The sequence below is a fragment of the Rhinoraja longicauda genome, chromosome 3 (genome assembly GCF_053455715.1).
Source record: "Rhinoraja longicauda isolate Sanriku21f chromosome 3, sRhiLon1.1, whole genome shotgun sequence".
In the NCBI taxonomy this organism is placed as follows: Eukaryota; Metazoa; Chordata; class Chondrichthyes; order Rajiformes; family Arhynchobatidae; genus Rhinoraja; species Rhinoraja longicauda.
The window spans coordinates 87,729,954-87,756,693 of NC_135955.1; the positions used below are offsets into that span (position 1 = coordinate 87,729,954).

A 26,740-nucleotide genomic window follows, 5' to 3' on the forward strand; every position below is an offset into this window, starting at 1 on the left:
ACACGTAGGACACAAGTGGATGGGTGCTGCAGTGGAAGTGGAGGTAGCCCGGGCCTTGCGCGCGGTGCGTTTCCTCTGGGCCTCTGCAGTGCGTCTGTTCTCTGCTGCACGGGCTCCTGTGGTGAGTTTGCTATGCCAGGTTAGACGGTCCAGAGCAAGAGACTCCCAAGTGCTGAGGTTGATGTCCAAGACTTTGAGGGACACTTTGAGGCAGTCCTTAAACCATTTTTTCTGTCCTCCTACTGAGCGCTTGCCCTGACACAATTCTCCATACAGAAGCTGTTTTGGCAGTTGACTCTCGGGCATTCTGACGACATGGCCTGCCCATCTGGCTTGGGCTTTCCGTAGGAGGGTGTGGACGCTGGGGATTCCGGCCCGTTCCCAGACCTCTGTGTCGGGAATTTTGTCCTGCCATCTGATGTGAAGGAGTCTGCGTAGGCAGCTCAAGTGAAAGTGATTGAGCTGTTTGGCATGTCTGCTGTAGACAGTCCAGGTCTCACTGGCATAGAGAAGAGTGGTGAGTACCACTGCACGGTAGACCTTCAGCTTGGTGGTAAGGGTGAGTCCTCTCCGCTCCCAAACATTCTCACGGAGTCACCCAAAGGCAGCGCTGGCCTTGGCAATCCTGTTGTTGACCTCAGCGTCAATGTTCCCCACTCGCGAGAGTGTACTACCCAGATAGGTAAAGCTGTCGACTGCCTGTAGATTCTGCCCCTTCACCGAGATGTGTGGTTCCTGGTAGGGCTTTCCAGGCGCGGGCTGGTACATAACTTCAGAAATTATCCCTAGTGTGTAGGATGGTGTTAATGTATGGTAGTCTGAAGAAGGGTCTCGACCCGAAACGTCGCCCATTCCTTCTCTCCTGAGATGCTGCCTGACCTGCTGAGTTACTCCAGCATTTTGTGAATAAATACCTTCTTAATGTACGGGGTGATCGGTGATCGGCAAGGACTCAGTGGGCTGAAAGACCTGTTTCCATACTGTATATCTAAACTAAACCGGAAGCTCCAGCATGTCTTGGCAGACAGAGCACAAATGTTCAGTGTTGTCTTGCTAATGTAAAGGGGGCCACATCTAAGCACCGAATGCTGTAGACGAGATTGGAAGAGGTGTACGTGAACATTGGTCTCTCCTGGAAGGGATGCTGGGTTCCCTGGATGGAAGTGAGAGGGGAGGTGTAGGGACATATGTTACATCTCCTGCGGTTACCGGGGAACGTGCCTGGACAGTGGATTGGGTGGGAATACATATTCAAGTAACAGAAGTGGTTGGGTAGCAGATACAGTCATAGTGAATATGTACTAAAAATAAATTAAGTGAAACGGTCAATAAAAATCAATTAAGTTGCTTGTGATACAGTGGGTGTATGGACCGAAATAAATTTAGGAAACTGAAAACAATACCTTGTAGCAATAATTAATTGAGGTAGAAATAGTTGAATTATGGCTAAATGTTGCACAAGTCTGGCAATTAAATTTTAGATAAATCTATTGATGCTAAGAAACGAAAATGAAGTAGTACATTATGGCAGTAGTACGAATGACAAATAATATTGAAAGACATAGTATTCACATTGCTTGAGTTAAATGGTAAAATATGCTCTGTAGGCCACTTGAGAGTGATAGAGAAGTAGGTGAAGAATAAGTTAAGCAAATATCTGAAATCAATAAAATACAGTTTAGTAAGATGGTTGCCATGATTTAAAGTCAGTTTACTCGCAAGTTGTTTCACAGCAAGGCAGCACAGTGGTGTAGCAAATAGAGCTGCTACCTTACAGCTCCAGTGACCTGGATTCAATCTAGACCTCTGATACAGAGATACACAGACAATAGGTGCAGGAGTAGGCTATTCGGCCCTCTGAGCCAGCACCGCAATTCAATGTGATCATGGCTAATCATCCACAATCAGTACCTCATTCCTGCCTTCTCCCCATACCCCTTGATTCCACTAGCCCAAAGAGCTCTATCTAACACTCTCTTGAATGCATCCAGTGAATCGGCCTCCACTGTCTTCTGAGGCAGAGAATTCCACAAATTCACAACTCTGTGTGAAAAAGTTTTTCCTCATCTCAGTTCTCAATGGCCTAACCCTTATTCTTAAACTGTGGCTCCTAGTGCTGGACTTCCCCAACATCAGGAACATGTTTCCTACATCTAGCATGTCCAATCTCTTAATTTTATATGTTTCTATAAGATCGCCTCTCATCATTTTAAATTCTAGTGAATACAAGCCCAGTCGCTCCATTCTTTCATCATATGACAGTCCCGCCATCCTGGGAATTAACCTCGTGAACCTACGCTGCACTCCCTCAATAGCAAGAATGTCCTTCCTCAAATTAGACCAAAACTGCACACAATAATCCAGGTGTGGTCTCACCAAGACCTTGTATAACTGCAGAATTACTTCTTTGCTCCTGTACTCAACTCCTCTGGTTATGAAGGCCAACATGCCTTTGGCTTTCTTCACTGCCTGTTGTGCCTACTTGCCTACTTCCAGTGACTGATGTACAAGGAAACCCAGGTCTCGCTGTACTTCCCCTTTTCCTAACCTGACACCATTCAGATAATAATGTGCCTTCCCTTTCTTGCCACCAAAGTGGATAACCTTACATTTATCCACATTATACTGCATTTGCCATGCATCTGCCCACTCACCCAACCTGTCCAAATGACCCTGCATTCTCATAGCATCTTCTTCACAGTTCAAACTGCCACCCAGCTTTGTGTCATCTGCAAATTTGCTAATGTTACTTTTAATTCCTTCATCTAAATCATTAATGTATATTGTAAATAGCTGTGGTCCCAGCACCGAGCCTTGCGACACACCACTAGTCACTGCTTGCCATTCTGAAAGGGACCTAATCCCTAATCTTTGTTTCCTGTCTGCCAACCAATTTTCTATCCATGTCAATACCCTACCGCCAATACCATGTGCTCTAATTTTGCCTACTAATCTCCTGTGTGGGACCTTATCAAAGGCTTTCTGAAAGTCCAGGTACATTACATCCACTGCCTCTCCCTTGTCCATGTTACTTGTTACATCCTCAAAAAATTCCAGAAGATTTGTCAAGCTTGATTTCCCCATCGTAAATCCATGCTGACTTGGACCGGTCCTGCTACTGCTCTCCAAATGTGCCGCTATTACATCTTTGATAATTGACTCCAGCATCTTCCCCGCCACTGATGTCGGGTTAACTGGTCTATAATTCCCTGCTTTCTCTCTCCCTCCTTTCTTGAAAAGTGGGATAACATTACCTACCCTCCAATCCACATGAACAGATCCAGAATCTATAGAACATTGGAAAATGATCACCAATGCGTCCACAATTTCTAAATCCACCTCCTTGAGTACCCTGGGATGCAGACCATCCATCAGGCCCTGGGTATTTGTCAGCCTTCAGTCCCATCAGTCTACCCAACACCATTTTCTAGCTAATGTGAATTTTCTTCAATTCCTCCATCACCCTAGGTCCTCTGTCCCCTAGTACATCTGGGAGATTGTTTGTGTCTTCCTTAGTGAAGACAGAACCAAAGTACCTGTTCAACTCGTCCGCCATTTCCTTGTTCCCCATAATAAATTCACCTGTTTCTGTCTTCAAGGGACCCACATTTGTCTTAACTATTTTTTCCTCTTCACATACCTAAAGAAGCTTTTTTACTATCCTCCTTTATATTCTTGGCTAGCTTACCTTTGTACGTCATCTTTTCTCCCCATATTACCTTTTTAGTTACCTTCTGTTGTTCTTCAAAAGAGTCCCAATCCTGTGGCTTCCCGCTCATCTTTGTTATATTATATGTCTTCTCTTTTATTTTTATACTGTCCTTGACTTCCCTTGTCAGCCAGGGTTGCCTCTTACTCCCCTTAGAATCTTTCTTCCTCTTTGGGATGAAATGATCCTGCATCTTCTGGATTATTCCCAGAAATACCTGCCATTGCTGTTCCAACATCATCCCTGCTAGGGTCCCTTTGTAGTCAATTTTGGCCAGCTCCTCCCTCATGCCTCCATATGTTCAACTGGGGACCTTCTCCTTCTCAATTTACCTTCTCCCTCTCAAATTGCAAATAAAAACTGATGCTGTCTGCCTGCAGTTTTCAGGTCCTTCCTGTAACTGCTTGGGTTTCCTCTAGCTTCTCTGGTTTCCTCCCATGTCGTAAAGATGTGTTGATAGGTTAATTGGCCACTATAAATTTCCCTTGATAAATGAGCAAGCAGTAGAATCTGGGGTGGAGTTTGTGGGAATGTGGGGGGAATAAAAACAAATAAGGATTAGTGCAAATGAGTGCTTAATGATCGGAGCAGACTCGGTGGGCTGAATGGTCTGTGTTTCTCTGCTTGATGAGTTAATAAATTTAAAAAAGGAATGGTCATTCTCTTTATTAGATTTGTTTTAAAATCCACCAAATGGAAATCCAAAAAAAGAGGCTATAATTCTAATTTTGTTATTAATAAATCATTTTGGGGAATTTAGTAGAAGCTTTTTTGACCAGAAAGTATTTGAATGTGTAAAGCGCTAATAGGAAGCATACGAGGGAGAAAATATAGAATCATATGATCTGGTTAAATGAAGAGGGTCAAGGGGAAGGATGTGTGGTGTGTAAACACCACAAGAGCTAGTGGGTTAAATGACAATCCCTGCCGTATAATTATGCAGTCAAATCTTGAACCGTCCCTGTTATTTGAGAAAGGCTGGAGGAAAGGAGATGATAAACAAAATTGTCTTAGCGGTATAGAGGGTAGCCAAGGGCTTAGAAAAATAGATAATCTGCAATGCTGTTTTAATAAGTTCAGCTGCAGTCAAAGATATTGGGACATTCTCCCTTATAGACTAATCAGCATATAGAATAAACACATTATTTAATGATGTTAGGAATTGTATTATGGACTCCTGTATTTACTGGGAATTAGAGGAAGAAATATGCAGGGAGATTACTTTCCAAAATTGATTGTGGTTGCCATAGTGGTAAGGATTTGCATTGGGTGGAATTTGTTTTGTGTTCAGAAAGATCTGTTCAAATAATATGTAGATAGATGGCCCTCCTGGTGAAGGGGCAAAACTCGACCTCCTTTTGGAAAATAGCTGAGTTAGCTGATGTGTTCACAAACATCGTCAATCTATCCCTGGCACAGTGCATTGTCCCCACATGCCTAAAAACATCCAAAATAGTGCCAGTTCCGAAGCAGACAGCCATAACCTGCCTCAACGACTACAGGCCGGTCGCACTAACACCAATAATCATGAAGTGCCTGGACAGACTGGTCCTTAAGCACATCAAGGCTGCTCTCCCACCCACCCTGGATCCACACCAATATGCATATGGAGCCAACAGGTGACACCATTGCCACTGCCTTCCATACTGTATTGCTCCACCTAGAACAACGGGGAGCATATGCATGACTGCTGTTTGTTGATTACAGTTCTGCATTTAATACAATCATACCCAGCAGACTGGGTATACCCATCTAAGCTGTCCGACCTAGCCTTCAAACACAACATCTGCCTTTGGATAAAGGACTTCCTAACAGACTGGCTGCAGTCAGTGAGGATGGGCCCCCACCACTCTCCCACTCTATCACTCAGCACAGGGGCTCCACAAGGCTGTGTGCTGAGCTCCCCCCCTACTCTCTCTATACCTATGACTGTATACCAACCCACAACACGAACACAATCATTACATTTGCAGATGACACGACAGTGGCGGGGCTGATAACTGAGGGTGATTCAGCTTACAGAGGCTAACAGGCTGGTGCTCAGAAAACAACTTGGCACTCAATACCAATAAAACAAAAGAGCTCATCATCGACTTCAGGAAGAAGCAGAGTGACCATCCCCCACTGCACATAAACGGAGAAAGAGTGGATAGAGTGTCCAGTTTCAGGTTTCTGGGCACCCGCATCTCAGAAGATCTCACGTGGTCAACTAACATAAACTCTCTGGTTAAGAAGGCACAACAGCGGCTTCACTTCCTAAGAACACTCAGGAAAGCCAACCTGCCACAACAGCAGCTAGTGTCCTTCTACCACTGCTCCATTGAGAGTGTCCTGACACATGGGACCCTGGTGTGGTATGGCGGCTGCGGCTGACAAGAAGGCTCTGCAGAGAGTCATCAACACAGCCGAAGATCACCAACACACATCTGCCTGCCCTGGAAGACATCTTTTGCTCCCGTTGCCTGCGGAAGGTATCCTGCATCCAAAAGGACTCATCTCACCCTGTCCATCACTTGTTTGCCTTTCTGCCCTCAGGAAAGCACTACAGGTCCATCAAAGCGCTCACCACAAGACTAACAAATAGTTTCTACCTTAAGGCCATCACCACACTGAACTTTGCATTGAAAGCACCCCCCCCATAGACAATATTTATACTGTACAATACCTACCTTTGTGCAATACTGATATCGTTCTTTATAATATTTATTTTTATAATACTATGTGCAATATCTTATATTCTGACAATGACCTTCTGAGTGCAATATCTTATATTCTGATAAGGGTACATGCGTAGGCATATTGTGTATGCGTGTGTGAATCTGTGTGTATGTGTCACAGTATGTGCATGTGAGTATGAACAATTTTTATTTTTCTCACTTTTTTACTATTATTTTATCGTTATTTTTTATCTTGTACATTTGAACTCCGCTCGGGCAGTGCACCTGAATTTCGTTGTATGCTACAATGACAATAAAGTAATAACTAATCAGCCAATCAATAAACAAATAAATAAATAAGCAGTCAGACAGATAAATAAATAAATAAGCAACAAGATATAATGAATAGATAGATAGATAGATAGATAGATAGATAGACAGACAGACAGACAGACAGACAGACAGACAGACAGACAAACAGACAGACAGACAGATAGATAGATGAGTAAATAGATAAATGAATAGACAAATAAATAAATAGATAAGTAAGTAAATGGATAAATAAATAGATAAATAAGGGGCGTGGCTGTGTTCTGCAGCTGCGGCTCACCGGCAGTCTCTCTGTTTTTTTTGTTTTTTTTTGTCATTGTCGTTGCTAGATGCACGTTTTGTTTTATTTTTAATTCTGTGTATGTAGGGGGGTGGTGGGGGGGTTGGGGGAAACCTTTTTTCAAATCTCAACGGAGATGCGACCTTTACCGTGTCGTATCTCCGTTCGCGCTACGGCCTAACATCGTGGAGTCGGCGGCCTCCAGCTGGGATCGACCTCAAAGACTCCGGTTGCAGGGCCTGGAATTACCATCTCGGAGGCTTCGGCCGTGGGCCCTGCAGACCGCAACATCGGGAGTTCGCAGGTCCCTGGCTGGCGACCGGCTTTTGGGAGCTCCAGCCGTAGCAGCTTCGACCGCCCCGAAGCGCGAGGTACGATCGACCCGCCCGCAGGCCCTTCATCGCCCTGCGTGGCCTGGCCGCAGCACTTTCCATCGCCCGGTGGGGGCTCAGGACTTTCATCGGCCTGCTCGGCTCGGCCCTGGGACTTTCCATCGCCCGGTGGGGGCTCAGGACTTTCATCGGCCTGCTCGGCTCGGCCCTGGGGCTTTCCATCGCCCGGTGGGGGCTTCAAAAAGTTGGGAGCCTCGATCACCTCGTGGCACCACGGGAGAAGAATGAGGAGGAGATAAGACTTTGCCTTCCATCACAGTGAGGGTGTGCCTAGAGCAATCACTGTGATGGCTGTTTTGTGTAAAAAATTATATCTGTGTGTCTTGTGCTTTTTAATGTCTACTGCCGGACCCTGACGTGAGAGGACGCTGGCGTTGTGTATTCGCCGCTTTTCCGTCAGGATAGTTTGTCTGTTTGTTTCTATGTTAATTGTTTTTGTAAAGCGCTTTGAGCATGCGATAAGGCGCTATATAAAATAAATGGATTATTATTATTATTATTATTATAAATAGATAAGACAGGACATGTGTTGGTAGGGGAGCACTTCACCCATGAGCATATTCTATTAGTTTTTAAATAATTATGGAGAAGAATAGTAGTGATCCAAAAGTTGAAGTCCCAAGGCCAATTGTGAAAAGTAGTACGAAACCCTGGAAGATAAGAGATATTTAGGCTCTGGTCAAGAAAAAGGAGGAATATGTCAGGTGTAGGTAGCTGGGATCAAGTGAATCCTTTCAAGGTTTCAAGGTCAGCTTATTGTCATATGTACCAATTAAGGTACAGTGAAATTCGAATTACCATAAACCCATACTAAAAACAAAAGTAACAAGACACGCAACTACATAAAAGTTAACATAAACATCCACCAAAGAGGATTCCCCACGTTCCTCACAGTGATGGAAGGCAATAAAGTCCAATCCTCTTCCTCTTTTATTCTCCCACGGTCGGGTCAGTCGGACCATCCGCAGTCGGGGTGATCAAAGCTCCCGCAGCCGGCGGTTGAAGCTCCCGCGTCGGGGCGGTCTAAGTTCCCACGTTGGGGTGATCGAAGCTCCTGCGGCTTGGAGTTCCTCAAGTTGGTCTCTAACCAGAGACCGCGAGCTCCGTGATGTTAAAGTCCGCAGTCTCCCACGGTTGGAGCCCCAAAGTCGATCCCCGACAGGGATCGCGAGCTCCGTGATGTTAAGTCCGCAGGCTCCGGTGGTGGAACTCTTGAAGTCGGTCTCCAGCAAAGGCCGCCAACTCTGAGGAGTATAGGGGGTGTAGTAGTAAAGAGAAGAATCAGGTCAAAAAAGGGACATGAGATAGCTGTAGCGTATAAGGTAAAAGCAATATAAATTAAGGGCAAAAGAGTAACTGGTGAGAGAATATGACCCCTCAAAGATCAACAAAGAGCAACAGAACATGGGCGAGATGTGAAATGAATATTTGCAGATTGTGGAAAAGTGGACGGTAAAGTTGTGGTATAGTGGACAGTAAAGAAGGTTATCTAAGATTACAAAGGGATCTTGATCAACTGGGACAAAGAGTTGAGGAATGGCAGGTGGAGTTTAATTCGGATAAATGCGAGGTGTTGCATTTTGGTAAGGCAAAGAAGGGCAGGACTTGCATAGTAAATGGTTGGGCCCTAGGCAGTGCTCTAGAATGGAGAATTAGGAGTGCAGGCGCATAGTTCCATGAAGACGTTTGGCACCCTAGCCCTCGTTGATCAGAATACTTTTCAGGAATTGGGACGCAAAAAACTGGAGATGCTGGAATCTTGATCAAAACACAAACTGCTGGTGTTACTGAGCAAGTGACGCAGCGTCTTGGAGCAAATCGATAGGCAACGTTCCGGGTCAGGATCCTTCTCAGACTGATTGTAGTGGGAGGGGGAATAGGTAGAAAATAGTTGGGGTGGGACAAAGCTTGGCAAGTAATAAGTGGATACAGATGAGGGGGGTTGATTGGCAGATGGGTGGACAAAGGCTAGAGATGAAAAGGGGACAAAAAGCATTCTGTATGTGGTTCTGGTCCCGAGCTATAGAAAGGCTTGGATAGAGTGAATGTGGAGGGGATGTTTCCACTAGTGGGAGAGACGAGAACCGGAGGCCATATCCTCAGGATGAAAGGACATACCTTTAGAAGGAGATGAGAAGGAATTTCTTTATTCAGAGGGTGGTGAATCTGTGGAATTCATTGGCCACAGACTGCTGTGGAGGCCAATTCAATGGATATTTTTAAGGCGGAGTTTGACAGAATTTTATTGGTACGGGTGTCAGGGGTTTTGGGGGGAAGGCAGCAGAAATGGAATTGAGAGGGAAAAAGAGATCAGCCATGATTGTATGGTGGAGTAGACTTGATGGGCCGAATGGCCTCATTTTGCTCCTAGAACTTATGAACTTATGAAGTCATTCATTTGGAAAGAGTGCAGAAGAGATTATCCTGGATGTTACCTGAGCTTGTGGGCTTGGGTTATAGGGAGAGTTTGGATAGGCTGGCACATTTTTCTTTGCAGTGTAGGAGGCTGAGGGATCTTATTGAGGTGTACAAGATCATGAGGGCCATGGATGAAGTCAACACTCACTGTCTTTTTTCCACACTTGAAAATGTTAAAACGGGGGCATAGGTTTAAAGTGAGATGGAAGAGATTTAAAGGGACCCCCAGAGGCAGCATTCTTACTCAGAGAGTGGTCCATATCTGGAAGGACCTGCCAGTGGAAGAGCTATGGAAGCAGAAAGACATTTCAGTAGGTACATGGATAGGACAGGTTTAGATGGATATGGGACAAGCAGACCCCCAACTTTTCCGCCTCTCGCCGCTGGCCTCTTCCTCACGGCGCGGGGTGCGGCTCGGCTGCGGGGCCTAACATCGCCCGGTGCGGCTCGGCCGCTGGACTTTACATCACCCGGTGCGGCTTGGCCGCTGGACTTAACAGTTCCTGGTGCAGCTTGGCCACTGGACTTAACAGTGCCCAGTGCGGCTTGGCCGCTGGACTTTACATCGCCCGGTGCGGCTTGGCCGCTGGACTTTACATCGCCCGGTGCGGCTTGGCAGCTGGACTTTACATCGCCCGGTGCGGCTTGGCCGCTGGACTTAACAGTGCCCGGTGCGGCTTGGCCGCGGGACTTAACATTGCCCGGTGCGGCTCGGCTGCGGGACTTTACATCGCTGGTGCGGCTCGACCACGGGACTTTTCATCGCTGGTGCGGCTCGGCTGCGGGACTTAACATCGCCCGGTGCGGGACTTTACATCGCTGGTGCGGCTCGACCACGGGACTTTACATCGCCCGGTGCGGCTCGGCTGCGGGACTTAACATCGCCCGGTGCAGCTCGGCTGCGGGACTTTACATCGCTGGTGCGGCTCGACCACGGTACTTAGCTGCGCAAGGCTTGGTCGCGGGGCCTTTCATCGCCCGGCTCGGCCGCAAGACGTTTCAGCGCCCGGTGCGATTCGGCCGGGGGGGGACTTCCATCCCCTTGCGGGGACTGTGCGGGTCGGTCGGGGACGAGCTGTCTGTCCGTGGGCGTGGGGAAAAGAGTGGAAGTTTTGTTGCCTCCATCACAGTGAGGGGGTGTTTGGAGTCACTGTGATGGACGTTTGTGTTGGGGCTATGTGTCTTGTGTTCTTTTTTTCTATGACTGCTATGTAGTTTCGTTCGGTACTTCGGTACCGAATGACAAATAAAGCTCTGTTATACTGTTATACTGTTATAAGGGCCGAATGGCCTACTCCTGCACCTATTGATTATTGTCTAATAACCTTTCTATGAATAGCAGAATATACTCATGATAGGCCTGACATTGTACATGTCGTCCAAGAACTACAGACTGTTAGGAATAATAGTCGTTTTTCACACACGAATGTAATGCAACGCGTACGTGCATTTGGTGTACATACTTTTTTTTTGGCTGAAAAGTTGCATTACGAGCCATACTATGAATTTTGATGTTAAATTCTGAATTTTGGTCATCAAAATTATGGATTTGTAAAATCAAATGTTGGCAGGTCTGGTCAAGCCAAATATGCCAATTTGGTCAGCATGACAAGGTGGGCCGAAAGGCCTGTTCCTGTGCTGTATAGCTATGTCGTTTTATGGGTGATGAACAATAGACTAATTTATTGTTGATATATAAAAAATATTTTTCAATCTATATTTTCATTTTTCCTGTCACTTCTGTTTTTTTGATGATCTGGGATGAAAGCAAACTTTAAACAATTTAATGTTCCTGGGAAAGAGGAACACAATAGAAACTTTTGTTCAGCACATCCTGTTTGTATCATGATGATAATCAAAGCTTCTCATTAGCTATAATAAGACCAGTTTGCAGTATCAGCAACTCCATACACTCAGGAGAGAGAGGAATAGCAATGTATAGGTTGTGCCAACATGCAACTGTTTTGTAGCATGGTGCTTTTTTTAAAACTAAAATTCTGAAAGCATACATTCAAAAATAATATTCCTTAAGAGCAAACCCAATGCATGCCTGGTCCACAGTTAAAATGTCTTGGAGACTATTCAGAGGTTTGCCATCCTATACAGTTTCAAGAAATGGGTAAACATTACAATTTCCATAAATGTGTAAACATTTTATAAAACAAAAGAAATAAAAGTAAATAAAGCCGCAGTGTTGGAAATCTTAAATAAACATCGATATTGCTGCAAAGGAAAACAAGCCATTATTTCTGCTTGCGATCCCCCTCTATTTATTTATTCCTTGATTCCAGGTTCGACGCCTTCCTATTTATATCCCTGACACTTTTGATGCCCTCTGCCTTTTTGGTGCGTTCCAATTCCCTGGTCACAATTGGTCATATTTACAATGCACAAACAATCCCTTTACATTTCCATCCCACACCAAGATCTTCGTCTTCTTCCTTGTATAGAGGCTCAACCAGTACCCCTCCACCAGAGTGCAGGAAAGAACTGCAGATGCTGGTTTAAATCGAAGGTAGACACAAAATGCTGGAGTAACTCAGCATCTCTGGAGAGAAAGAATGGGCGACTTTTCGGGTCGAGTTCCTTCTTCAGACTGATGTCGGGAGAGTGGGCGGGACAAAGATAGAATGTAGTCGGAGACAGTAATACTGGTGGGAGAGAGAGGGAAAGCAAGGGCTATTTGAACTTAGAGAAGTCAATGTTCATACCGCTGGGGTATAAGCTACCTAAGCAAAATATGAGGTGCTGTTCCTCCAATTTGCGCTGGGCCTCACTCTGACATTGGAGGAGGCCCAGGACAGAAAGGTCAGATTGGGAATGAGAGGAACAGTTAAAGTGCTGAGCAACCGGGCGATCAGGTAGGTGAAGACGGAATGGGCGGAAGTGTTCAGGGAAACGATCGGCGAGCCTGCGCTTGGTCTCACCGATGTACAGACGTTGACACTTGGAACAGGGGATACAGTAGATGAGGTTGGAGGAGGTGCAAGTGAACCTCTGCCTCACCTGGAAAGACAGTTGGGGTCCTTGGATGGAGTCGAGGGGGGAGGTAAAAGGACAGGTGTTGCATCTCCTGCGGTTGCAGGGGAAAGAACCTGGGGAGGGGGTGGTTTGGGTAGTAAGGGTCGAGTTGACCAGGGAGTTGCGGAGGGAACGGTCTCTGCGGAAAGCATAAAATTCTAAATATTTGAAAATATAAGTGTTGTTTTCTCCCTGGCATCTTTAAAGCATCGTGCCAAATAAATGGGATTTATTTTTGCAAATTCCCCAATGTAAATTCTGGGATGTTGTAGCAAGTTTGTGCTCTTAAATTTGTCTGCGTGCAAGTTTAAGACTTCTTTATTTGGAAAGTCCACCTATTACCATGCCCGTGACACCGGCGAACGTGCGGCAACAGCCTAGTCGCCGGCAGTCGCCTTAAAAATCGCCAAACTGGGACAGGCCCTTTAGCCTGACTTGAGTAGTCAGCAAAATGGTGGAATCCATGTTAACGGCTTGCTTAAACAATGTATAATAGAATCAGCCTAGTTTGGATTTTTTAATTGTAATTAGCAGGATAGAGAAGGAGAATTGGTGAATGCTGTATGTCTTGAACTTTGAAATTATATATGGCACCACATAAATGTTTGTTAAGTAATATAAGGGTTTATTAGGTTGAGAGTGTTATCTTGGAGGCATAAGGATTGTTAAAGGACAGAAAGCAAGTTTGATGTGAACAGGTCTTTTTCGCAAGCTGGAACTAGTGTGGAGCCATCAGAATCAGTACTGGGTAGTCAGCTAATCGTGTCTTTACTTTGTGACTTAGAAGGAAAAGAACCTGGAAAGAGATAGAATAAATATAGAAACATGGTAAGGGATCTGTATAAAAACATGGAATTAATGAACGTTTACCAAAGGTTTTTCTAATATGAAAAATAGAAAAGCAGTGTATTTTGAATAATGAGAATTGAGCAAATAAATGCATGCAAATAAATGGCGATATATGGAAAAAGTATAAGCATACACATACAGAAGCAGTTGACCAGATAAATGTAGGATAGTGTTAATGTACGGGGATCACTGGGTGGCACGGACTTGGAGGGCCGAAAAGGCCTGTTTCCTGCTGTATGTATATGATATGATATGATAAATAACCACCAATGAAGTGAAGTTCAATCAAACTTTATTGGACTTTATCTTGTTCTAAATGTTGAGCCCTTTATCCGTGGGAAAATAACTGCAGATTGAAGGTTTCAAATTGAAGGTAGACCCGAAAAGTCACCCATTCCTTCTCTCCTGAAATGCTGCCTGACCCGCTGAGTTACTCCAGCATTTTGTGTCAACCCTTTAACCTTTATCTGTGTACTGTGGACGGCTTGATTGTAATCATGTATAGTCTTTTCTTTCAACGGGATAGCATACATAAAGCTTTTCACTGAATGTTGGTACACATGACATTAATAAAATAATCTAAGTAACTCTGATTTACTATATTTGGATGCTGACGGACCTGATTATTTCCAGCAAATTTTGTCCATATATTATTACTGAAATAATTTGATTGTTGGATACAATATTTGAAAATGTTGTTTAAAACATTTGTGCATTTCATTTTATGTATGATTTTTTTCAGTTTTAAATCACTTTCTTATTAAGAATGATTGTGCACAAATACGAGATGTTTAAATATTGGAATAGTTTTTTTTGTCGTTCTCAGGGAGAGAAGAACAATGGCTTTGATGTTCTTTACCATAATATGAAACATGGTCAAATATCAACAAAGGATTTGGCAGACTTCATAAGAGAGAGGTATTTCATTCTTTTAGGGACATTACTAATCTATTGAACATTGGTGTTTTTTTAAACTTTAAAGTTCAAATTTAAGATGTATGATTTTATAACCTTACAATTTGAGATTGAACATTTATTTTACCTTCTGTGAAAAAGCATAAAGCAGCATTGCATACTCAAAAAACAAACATTGAAATAAAATGAAAATACAGGCAATTGATTTTTGCATTTTTGGAAATGTGTCTTTTAATAATTTGATGCTTACTGTCTTAGAAATTGCAACTATATAGCTTCAATGTCATTTGTATAGTTTAAATCCATATTTTATGTCCAGTCCACACACCAATTGTAAAAAAAGTCTTAGAATTTATTATTTGGGATAGAAAGTGGCTGAGCAGTTGGGCAGTTATGAACTGATTGGAGCATGGATTTGTGAAAGTAAGTTGCAGGGTTTTTTTTTTAGAATGCCAATAAGAGGGCCGATAACTGAGTGCATATATATTATGTATACTTATTTGTGATGGCTTAGTGTGAGGTGCTACACAAGAAACAGTAATAGTGGAAGCATATTGAGTTTGAAAGACTGGCATGTTTGTAGGTTAATTGGCTTCCGTAAATTGCCCCTAGTGTGTAGGATGCAAAACTGGGATAACAGGTTATCATTGTCAGTGCAGACTCGGTGGGCCGAAGGGCTTGTTTCCACACTGTATCTATGAACTAAACATAATCACTCATGACGGCTTAATTTTTGCACTGTGCCACTTTTTTCTAGTATTCTCAACCAACAACAATAATTTCTCACTGCACACCATCATAATATCATGAAAACTAATTTAAATCAACCTTCCTCAAAGGCCAATGTATCTTTCCTAAAATGTGGACCCAGGAATCACATAGCACCTGGGTGTGGCAAGACCAGGATTTGTACAATTGTAATTTCTACTCACTTAATTATTCTAACTCTCTGAATACAAATGTGATCATTCCATGAGTTTTCTTGATTATCTTTTTGTCCCCATCCATGACATTTTAATAACAAAGTAAATGAATCCCTCAGTCCTTCTGAAAGAAAAGCCTCTGTTTATTTTCCACCATTTAGAAACAACTCTCTTTGATTAACCAACCTCACATTGATCTTCATATGTTTTGTTAATTCATTAAACATATTAAAATCTTTTTAAAAACAATTTTGAAACTAAACTACTTCCATTGCCATCTTTCTTTCTGTCATTGGCAAATTTAGGTATGTATTTTTTTAATCCCAGCACCCAAATCATTTATAAGTATGGCATGTAGCTGTGATCTAGTTGCAACCACAGCATAAGGAATCAAGGAATCTCACCAGTCAGAACCTGCCAGTGTAAATGACTGCTCATTGTTCTTCCCCCTGTCTCTGCCATACCAACAATATCTTGCCTGCTCAATAATGAGTTTTAATTCACATTAAATTTCCTTACAAAGGACTTCATCAAATGTCTCCTGAAATCAATATAAATAACATCCATAAACACTATTCTGTTCAGAACTTTAGTTACTTTAAAAGATGCAATCAGCTTTATGAAGCTTGACCTACCTTTACAAATTCCCACAGCCTCCTTCTAATCAACCAACTGAAAGCTTTCAGGATGTTCAGTCACTTTATCCTTAATTATGGATTGATTAATTTTCCCTCAAAGAATCAGGATAACTGTAATTACCTGAAGTCTCTTCCTCATCTTAAATAACAAAATGATATGTATAATTATCTAACTTAATGGAACAGTTCCCAAATCAAGAGGAGTTTGAAAGATTATAGTCAGGAAATCTCTAATAATTTCATCATTTTTCTTTAAAGCTTTGAAATGGAAACTAATTTTCCCATGGAGCTGCCACTCTTTAGGGCTATCATGTCTTTTCAAATATTTTCTGCTAATTTGTGTCAGATCCCAATCCTTAATTTGATACCGGTTTCTTTTTAATGTACAGTATGCAACCCTCTTTCCCTATTGTTAATACTGGCAGAAATAATGATTCAATATATCTGTTATTTCCTTTTCATTTACAAAATCATTTAAATTAATTTCAACGTTGATTTTGTCAATTTTCAGCTTGCAGCTGACATCTTTTTCATAATATTATGGTAAAAATATTTATCCTAGCAAGTTTATTTTCATTCTCTACTTTTACAATGGTTATTGGCTCTCATCTTCTGTTAGTACCAATTGGCAGGTTCAGTTTTGCATTTTTCTTTTTCTTTTAATGCTGCCATTTACTTCATTGCTCAACTAAGTTCAAAAATGATTTGGCTATATCTATATTTTTCTATTATTGATTCATTTGCTGAATAAAGGGAAAGTGCCTTTCAAATTCAAACGTTTTTCTTTATGGGTTTTTTTTCTCAATTGCATGTCGCGTCTATTATTACTGATCAATTGTACTAATACAGAGGCTACCCCCATGAGACTTATTTACAGTTCAAGCTTAGTTTGATATTGTTGTGCAAAGCACTTTGGGGATATTGTCCCTTGATAAAAGTGCTATATTAATACAATTGTTAGACTGATGCCATCTCTGTCCACAGCATTTGATTTTAAGTTATAGTAGACATTATGGTGTTAACCTGTGTGATAATTGAGCCACAAGTTCTTGTGATCTTGGTCAGAGCATTTGTTATGCCAAGCTGTGATTGTGTGCAGAAAGGATGCTTTCTATGGTGCAGCTGTGGAAATTAGTATGAGACATTCTTGGCCCTATCGTCGATATGGTTCTACCAGATCAAATTATTGCTGACATTTTCACCTCGGAACTTGAAGTTCTTGACTATTTCCACTTCAGCACCCTTACTGCGGCTTGGACATGTACTCCACCTCGGTTCCTGAAGATGATGACCACTACCTTCATTTTGCTGACATTCAGAAAGAGGACATTGAGATCTTGCTGACTTTCCACTCTGCATTGGACCACTTGGACAATAAAAACCCATATGGCAGGCTGTAGTTCATAGACCACTGCTCAACGTTCAACATCATCATCCCCTCCAAACTTGTTACCAAGCTCAGAGAACTCATTCTCTGCGCATCCCTCTGCAACTGGATCCTCAACTTCCTCATCAACAGACCACAAATGGTACGAATTGGCAACAACATTTATTCCTTGATAACCATCAGCACAGAGGCACCTCAAGGCTCTGTGCTCGGTCCCTGCTCCATTCACACTCTACTCATGACTGTGTAGATGGACACAGTTCTAATTCCATCTTTAAATTTGGCAATGACATTATCGTTATTGGACAAATTATGTACAATGATGAGTCAGAGAATAGAAGCGAGATAGACCGTCTGATTGAATGGTGCCAGAACAACAACCTTGCTCTCAATGTCAGTAAAACCAAGGAATTGATTGTTGTCTTTAGGAGGAAGGCTTTAGATCCACAAACCCTTCAACAATGGGTCAATGGTGGAGAGAGTCTACAACTTCAAGTTGCTGAGCGTGTATATCTTCGAAGATCTGACCCAGATTGACACATTGATGCAATTATAAAGAAAGCCCATCAACGCATCTACTTTCTTAGAAGATTGAAGTTTTGGTATGTCACTGAATACTCTCTTGAACTTCTACAGATGTACAGTAGAGAGCATATTGACTGGTTGCATCACAGTCTGGTTCAGCAATTCCAACACCCAGGACCAAAGGAAGTTACAAAAAGTGGTAGACACTGCCTGGTCCATTACGGGTACTCACCTCCCCTCAATCGAGTTGATCTATAGGAGGCTCTTCCTCAAAAAGGCAGCCAGCCTCATCAAGGACCCACACCACGCTTTCATTTCAATCCTGCCACTGGGAAGAAGGTATAGAAGTGTGAAAACTGTGATGTCTAGGTTCAAGAATAGCTTCCCAACAACTATCAGACTATTGAACACCAGAAGCTCCAACTAAACTTCAATCATAAACTGTCTTATTTGCGCTAAGGCCTTCGGGTTTTGTTTCGTTATCAATTGAGCACCGTGTTTACAGTGTTTCAGTCTGAAGAAGGGGGTCAACCCGAAACGTCACCCATTCCTTCTCCCCAGAGAAGGAGAGTAACTCCTTGTCCCGCTGAGTTACTCCAGTATTTTGTGTCAACTGTGTTTACAAACCTGTTTATATACCCAAAATGGCGGTGCTGCCCTAACAGCTGCGGCTTACCTGCGGTCCGTTTGTCTTTGTGTTTTTGATGGGTTTTTTGTCTTAATTGTAAACGTGATGTCGTGTTTTTTTGTGGTTGTGTACCGTGTGTTGGGGGGGGGGGGGGGGGGGACTGTAAAATTGTAAATTTGTCCCTTCCGAACGGAGACGCGACCTTTGTTTTCTGGGTCGGGTCTCCGTTCCTGCTGCGGCCTACCATCGGCCAAACTCCTGGAGCTGGCAGCCTCCACCCGGGACCACCTGGGCTCTGGTTCGCAGAGTCCGCGGACCGGACTTACCATCTGCGGAGCCGGCTGTCTTCGGAGGCTGCGGGAGCGGCTGCGACTCGCATTCGGAGGCTTCGGCTCGTGCCGCGTGGATGCCGACATCGGGAGCTCCGGCAGCGGCAGTGTGTTCACCCGCCCCGGACCGCGGTGCTTGTGTCGGCCCGCCGTGGACATTTCACGGTCCGGCGCGGCCTGAAATAGGCCGCGGGACTTTTCTCTGCTCGGCGGGGGCTTCAATGTCAGGAGCCACGACCGCCCCGACGTGCAGCGGCAGCGTCTTCGCCCGCACCGGATCGTGGGGCTGGGGTCGGCCCGCTGCAGACCTTTCACCGTCTGGCGCGGTCTGGAACGTGGCAAGTTCAACAGCCTGACCGCGGGAGAAGACGGCAGGGGAAGGGGAAAGACATTCTGGCTTTCCATCACAGTGAGGAGGTGACTGGAGGAGACTCACTGTGATGGATGTTTCTTTGTGTTTTGTGTTGGTTGAGGTTGTGTAATTTGCTTATTTTATTGCTCTTATTGTTGGACTGTGGGTGACGAAATCTCGTCCAAAAGACTTGTTTTTTTGGATGACAAATAAAGGTAATTCTGAATTCTTGTGCTGCTGCATGTAAGACTTTCATTGTTGCATTTCAGTACATATGCCAATTAAACACTTGACTCTCTTGACTCTTGAGGTTGTTGTCTTGACTCCAAGCCACTAAGCTCTTTGTCTCCTTCCTGTATTCCATCTCGTCATTGTTTGAGTTCTGGCCCACTACAGTGGTATCTGCAAAACGAGGGAGTATAGTAAGGGGCAGAGGACGCAGGTTTATGGGGCACTAGTATTGAGAATTATTGTGAAGGATGTTTTGTCAGCTATCCATATTGATTGCTGCCTGTGGGTCAGAAAGTGGTGGACCCAGTTGCAGTCAGGGGTGTTAAATCCGACCTCCAAGAGTTAGGAGATGAACTTTTGGATAAGTATACAGGGAATGGAGAGATATGGATTATGCGCAGGCTGATAAGATTTGGTCTTGGCATCATGTTCGGCACAGACACCGTGGGCTGAGGGCCTGTTCCTTTGCTGTATTGTTCTATGTTCAATTTTCTATGAATTTGATTGGAATTATGGTGTAAATGAACGCGGAATTTTCTAATTTCTTGTCTTATCTTCTGAGGCAGTTATCACTTTGTTTGGAAAGGAAACGCATCAATAAAAACTTACTTTTGTATACCATTTTTAATAAGTAAAGTGACGCTCATCGGAGGGGTGATTGAAAGGTTTGCTTATAAAGTAGGCTTTAAAAAGTAGTTGTGAGGTTTATGAACCTAGAAAACGAAAGGCACGTCCACCATTGGTAGACTGAAAGAAATGAAAGATGCACTAAGGTCAGAGTAGAGGAAAATGTGATTGTGGGACTGGAATTTGATACGTAAGTGCAAATGGGTGACTGATGTCTGTGCTGACCTGCTGGGCTAAAAGTGCTGATTTCTACGACTCTCTGAAATACCATTCAGAATCTTTGCGTTTGGATGTAAAAGCCCTTCATTGACTTAATCTATGATAGATCAAATACAGGCAACCCCTGTATAACAACAGTTTGGGCAACAGAAATTCACAAATCACTACCCAAAAATTTAAGATACAGAATAAATTCGCTCTTATGGAACTTGTGGGGAAAAATATAAATAAATAAACACAGAAAGCAAAGGAAACAAATTTGAATGGGATGGTGATCGCAGCCGATCACCATCCTTTTCCACTCCCTCTCCAGTCCTAGGACACGTGCACAGACATTTCAGAGTGCGGTATTACTGCATTCTACATCTGTGAGGTGCTTTCTCCGATGCACTGCATTGTGGGAAGCCACGGTAGCCGTGACTAGCTCTTACACGGGCTGCATAAAGTAATCTTTTGTCCTTCCTCCACTTTCCCAAAGTCATCACACTTTGACCTGTTACCCCCTGAACTACTTCAACACCATATTTTTCCCATGAACCCTGATTCTCAAATCCCAACCCTTTCCCTGATATGCCCACATCCTAACCCTTTCCTCATTTATTAGCCTTGTCTATCTCCTGAGTCTAATATTGGCCTCATGTGTTAAATAACGGCAGTGTGTCACTTTATCATTGCTGATAAAATGGCGTAATAGGAGGGAAAAACATCCCATGAAGGAATGCATCTCCACTTATAACATGGGATTCAATAGGAAAAGAGGTCTTATTATGGAAAATCACAATATAGATGGTTTTCCTAGGAACGCAGTTTCTCTGTAACACTTGCGTCACCTGTACAAGGTTGCAAAATTTTGAATTAAGTTTGTCATTATTTTGACAATGATGCACGTATCTAATTGATGAGACATTTGCAGTTTACATGCATTAATTTACAAGTTTATAATCTAAAATATATTGCTTAGTGGACATCTCACAGTATTGCTTAATTTGTGATGTCAAATTATGGCTGTATAATTTACCTGTTTACGTTCTCATTACATCACCTCAGTATGTCCAGGTAGCTAACTACTTATAATTTGCGAAAAACAAAGAACAGTTGTAATTTGTAAGTTTCACGTTCCATCCTGGTCAGTAACTTATTTTCTGTATGTACGCTTTTTAAATATCCATTTAGAATCTCGTATACAGCATGCTGCCTACATACAGGCATTAATTTTGTGCCTCAATCGTTCTTTTCTTCTTTCGAGTCTTCCTACTTAATTTGACATTGAATTACTCGTTATAAATCAGTCTCTTTTTCAATCCTCCCCGTTTGAATTTCTTGGATAGTTTTGTTTCTCCTGTTATGAATAATCCGTTTGTGGAACTAGTTGACATCACTGGCTACAAGAGCAGCCCTGCCTGCTCTCACAGCGATATGGCACTGACCAACGAGCTTAACACCTTCTTTGCCCGCTTTGAAACTGGCAAAACCACCTTGAGTGAAAGAACCCCAGCCGAGGCGGTGGGACAGGTCTTGCAACTGAACACACAGGAGGTACAACGCGCTCTGCAAAGGGTCAACCCACGCAAGGCTGCAGGACCGGATGGAGTTCAAGGAAGGGTACTGAAGGACTGTGCTGAACAGCTGGCTGAGGTATTCACCAGGATCTTTAACCTGTCATTATCTCTAGCTACGGTCCCCAAGTGCCTGAAGTCGGCTATCATAGTTCCGGTGCCGAAAAAAACAAAGATCTCCAACCTGAACGACTACCGCCCGGTTGCCCTAACGCCGATAGTCATGAAGTGCTTTGAGAGGCTGGTCCTCTCGCACATCAAATCCAGCATCCCTGACTCACTGGACCCATATCAATTTGCATACAGGGCAAATAGATCCACAGAGGACGCCATCTCTCTGGCTCTTCACACTGTCCTGACTCACCTAGAGAGACAGGGCACGTACGTGAGGATGCTATTCATAGACTATAGCTCCGCCTTCAACACGGTCATCCCCACCAAGCTCATCACCAACGCGCTGTCCACGGGCACCCTGGAGGATTTCCGGGACCGCTGGGCACCACGGGGGATTGGATGTATCCTGGATGGGGATTGTAATATAATTGTATAATAGTTTCAATAGGTATATTTGTTTGTATAATATTCTGGTGGTGGGTTCTGTTTTGGTTTTATTGTATTGTATATATTATTTTAATATTTGAATAAATATTTTTGATTAAAAAAAAAAAATTTTAAAAAAAAGCTCATCACCAAACTCCACCAGCTAGGCCTCAGCTCGTCATTATGTGACTGGATCCTGGACTTCCTGCTGGAACGACCGCAGGCAGTGAGAATGGGCCCGCACCTGTCCTCCACTATCACCCTGAGTACCGGCACACCACAGGGCTGTGTTCTGAGCCCCATGCTCTACTCCCTCTTCACACACGACTGTGTTCCTGCATTCGACACCAACACCATTGTCAAGTTTGCAGACGACACAACGGTGATCGGGCTTATCACCAACGGGGATGAAACAAACTATAGAGCGGAGGTGCAGAACCTGGCGGACTGGTGCTCGGATAACAACCTGTCCCTAAATACCACCAAGACCAAGGAGCTGATCATCAACTTCCGTAGGTCACATAACGGGGAATATGCCCCGATCTCTATCAACGGGGACAGTGTGGAGAGAGTGTCCAGCTTCAAGTTTCTGGGCACTCACATTTCGGAGGACCTAACATGGTCCAATAACACTGCTGCGCTGGTCAAGAAGGCACAACAAAGACTGTTCTACTTAAGAACACTGAAAAAGTCTGGTCTACCCCAACAGCTGCTGACGACCTTCTACCGCTGCACCATAGAGAGCATCCTAACACATGGCATCCCTGTGTGGTACCTCAGCTGCACAGAGGCAGAAAGGAAAGCTCTACAGCGGGTAGTCCATAGAGCTCAGAGGGCCATCGGAACACAGCTACCAGACTTGGAGGGCATCTACAACACACGATGCCTCAGAAAAGCCACCAGCATCCACAAAGACACTTCACACCCCTGCAACAGTCTGTTCGAACTCCTTCCATCGGGCAGACGATACAAGGCCTTCTACGCCCGCACCTCCAGACTCAGGAACAGCTTCATCCCCAGGGCCATAGCTGCTATGAACCGGTCCTGCTGAGCCGGATGGCCACAACGCATAGATCAACTTGCACTTTACCCTGTCCAAAACTGTTACAACTGTTTCGTTTCGTTGGGTTGCTGTTAATTACTTAAATTATTGCATCGTATGGGAGGCGCATTCCCAATCTCGTTGTACCCCTGGGTACAATGACAATAAAGATATATTGTATTGTATTGTAGTAAAAATTACTCATCTTTACCAAAGGTCTGCTCTACCTCACTGATTCCATTCGTCTTATTGCCACCTAGTGGTAAATGTTAAGTACTGTACTTAAAACAACAGCATCTGTTGATTGCAGAAAAAAAGGAACTGCTGATCCCAGTTTCCAAAAAAAGACGCAAAGTGCTGGAGTAACTCAATGGATCAGGTTCAACTCCAGAGAACATGGATAGATGACATGTAGGAAGGAACTGCAGATGCTGGTTTATACCGAAGATAGACACAAAATGGTGGAGTATCTCAGCGGGTCAGGCAGCACCTCTGGAGAAAAGGAATAGGTCACGTTGTTAGGCCGGGACCCTCCTTTAGATTGATTGTGGTGGAGGGGGTTGGGGAAGAAAGCTGGAAAAGAGGCGGAGAAGACGAAGCCTGGCAAATGATACAGGGGGGGGGGGGGGTTGATATTGCAGATGGTTGGTCAAAGGCCAGAAACGAAAAGACAAAAGTTGTGAGATGAGGATAGAAGGTTTGCAAATTGTGAAGCCAGAGAAGGGACAAGTGTTCGGCGAAACATTCACCGAGTCTTTGCTTAGTCTCGCTGATGTAAAGGAGGCCATATCAGGAACACCAGATGCAGTAGATGAGGTTAGAAGATGTGCATGTGAACCTCTGTCTCACCTAGAAGAACTGTTGATTTTCTGACATGAAACATTAGTGGTTACAAGAAATTCTGATGCTAGCAATTTTCACGTATTCACAATCTCCTTTGTTATTTTGCCAGTATACTCTCCCTTGGTTAATACTGAAATATAGTGGTTACCCACCTCTTACGAAATGCTTACCATTTACATGCTAATAGGACATTTTTTCGGATTGATATTAATGCACATTTCGTTTTCATGTATTTTGTTTGCAAGTTTATTTTTTCCTATTGACATATTGTATTTAGCCTGATTCTGGTTTGAAAAATGTTGTGTCTTAATCTGAGAAGGTTCCCCTAGATTGAGGGTGACTATTCTTCCTCCCTGATCATAGAGAGTTATACAGCATGGAAACAAGCCCATCAGCTCACCACATCTACACAAATCCCGTCTGTCCACTTTGGGTCCGTATCCTATCGTGCCTTACCTATTTAAATCTAAATGTCGCTTAAATAGAGTGATTGTATCTTACACTACCAGCTCTGGCAGAGAGTTCCAGATATTAACCACCCTCGTTGTATGAAAATCCTTTCCCCTTAAATCCCATTAAAAAAAAAAATTTAAACTGTGGATTTTAAGGTCATAGAGTCACAATTAGTTCCACTGTCTTGAGAGTATTGAGCTCCAGGTTGTTGCGATGGCACCAGGACGCCAGCTGTGTCACTTCCCATCTGTACACTGGCTGCAACCTTCCCCCCTATTGACGAACTGGACACTGCGAGCAAGATCATCTCTGACCCCTCTCACCCTGGCCAGAAAATCTTCGAAGCACTTCCCTCTGGAAGGCGACTCCGGACTGTCAAAGCAGCCTTAGCCAGACATTAAAACAGCTTTTTTCCACGAGTGATAGTTCTACTCAATAACCAAAGTCTGTAGTCTCTTTTTTGCTCTGGTTTATTTTCACCCACATATTTAGACCGTAATGGTGTGTCCTTATTGTTTTGATGTGTTTATGCTTTATTCTTAATTGTTAACTGTATGTTTGTGTTGTCATTTGTGAGCGGAGCACCAAGGCACATTCCTTGTATCTGCATACTTAGCCAATAAACTTATTCATTCATTCATAGAGTGATGCAGTGTGGAAACAGGCCCTTCGGCCCAACTCGCCCACACCGGCCAACAATGTCCAGCTACCCTAGTCCCACCTGCCTGCGCTTGGTCCATAACCCTCCAAACCTGTCCTATCCATGTACCTGTCCAACTGTTTCTTTAACGATAGTCCCAGCCTCAACTACCTTCCTCTGGCAGCTTGTTCCATTCCCCCACCACCCTCTGTGTGAAAAAGTTACCCCTCGGATTCCTATTAAATCTTTTCCTCATCACCTTGAACCTATGTCCTCTGGTCCTCGATTCCCCTACTCTGGGTAAAAGACTCCGTGCATCTACCCGATCTATTCCTTTCATGCTTTTGTGTACCTCTATAAGATCTCCCCTCATCCTCGTATGCTCCATGAAATAGAGACCCAGCCTACTGAACCTCTCTCTATAACTCACACCCTCTAATCCTTGCAACATTCTCGTAAATCTTTTCAGAACCTTTTCAAGCTTGATAATATCTTTCCTATAACATGATGCCCAGATCTGAACACAATATTCTAAATGCGGTCTCACCAACGTCTTATACAACTGCAACATAACTTCCTAACTTCTTTTCACAATACTCTGACTGATGAAGGCCAAAGTGCCAATGTGGATTCCATAATATGAGGAATTCACTACTGTAAGATTTTTCATTATGTTTGCTGTCTTCCTCATTATCCAAGAATCTAGAGTTTTGGTCTCATGATCAACTCATACCGTGATGTACCAAGTCTTTACCTGAAATGCTAATGATAAAAAAACACCATATGAACCTTGCATCCAGATTCTTAACAGTTTCTCACTATTTAAAATAAATGTTTATCTTATTAAAGTGCATAATTCAAATGTTTCCACTTAGTACTGTTACTCCAGCTTTATGTGTCTATCTTCGTTTAAACCAGCATCTACTGTTCCTTCTTACACATATTCCATTCTTCTAGTTCAAAACACAACCTCGTATGGAGAAATACTACTCATAAGGAATAGGAGTAGAATGAGGCCATTCGACCCATCGTCTACTCCACCATTCAATCATGGTTGATCTATCTCTCCCCAAACCATTGCTTGAAAAGATCCCCAATGTTCTAAAATCGCTTCCCTCATGAACACCTCATTTACATCCAATCAGTTGTATTAGTCACAACCACAGATATGTGACTACTCAAATGATTTTATACACCAAATTTCTCCTGTGTCACATTGGGTAATGCCAATCCAAT

At 43.4% G+C, this 26,740-nt stretch overlaps 1 protein-coding gene across 9 annotated transcripts in view; it reads left to right on the forward strand.

Moving 5' to 3' along the window:
* The window catches only part of fcho2 (FCH and mu domain containing endocytic adaptor 2), a 145,763-nt gene that overhangs the window by 12,023 nt on the left and 107,000 nt on the right, over positions 1-26,740 (forward strand). For 8 of the 9 annotated variants that reach the window (XR_013547098.1, XM_078396590.1, XM_078396591.1 and 5 more), the window contains exon 2: positions 14,483-14,574. Coding sequence is in view for 8 of the 9 variants with exons in the window: in XM_078396590.1 (XP_078252716.1) it covers positions 14,483-14,574 (92 nt within the window). In the remaining variant the exon portion in view is untranslated. Of the gene's footprint in view, positions 1-14,463; positions 14,575-26,740 lie in introns of all 9 variants that reach the window. The other variant, XM_078396593.1, reaches the window with a different exon arrangement.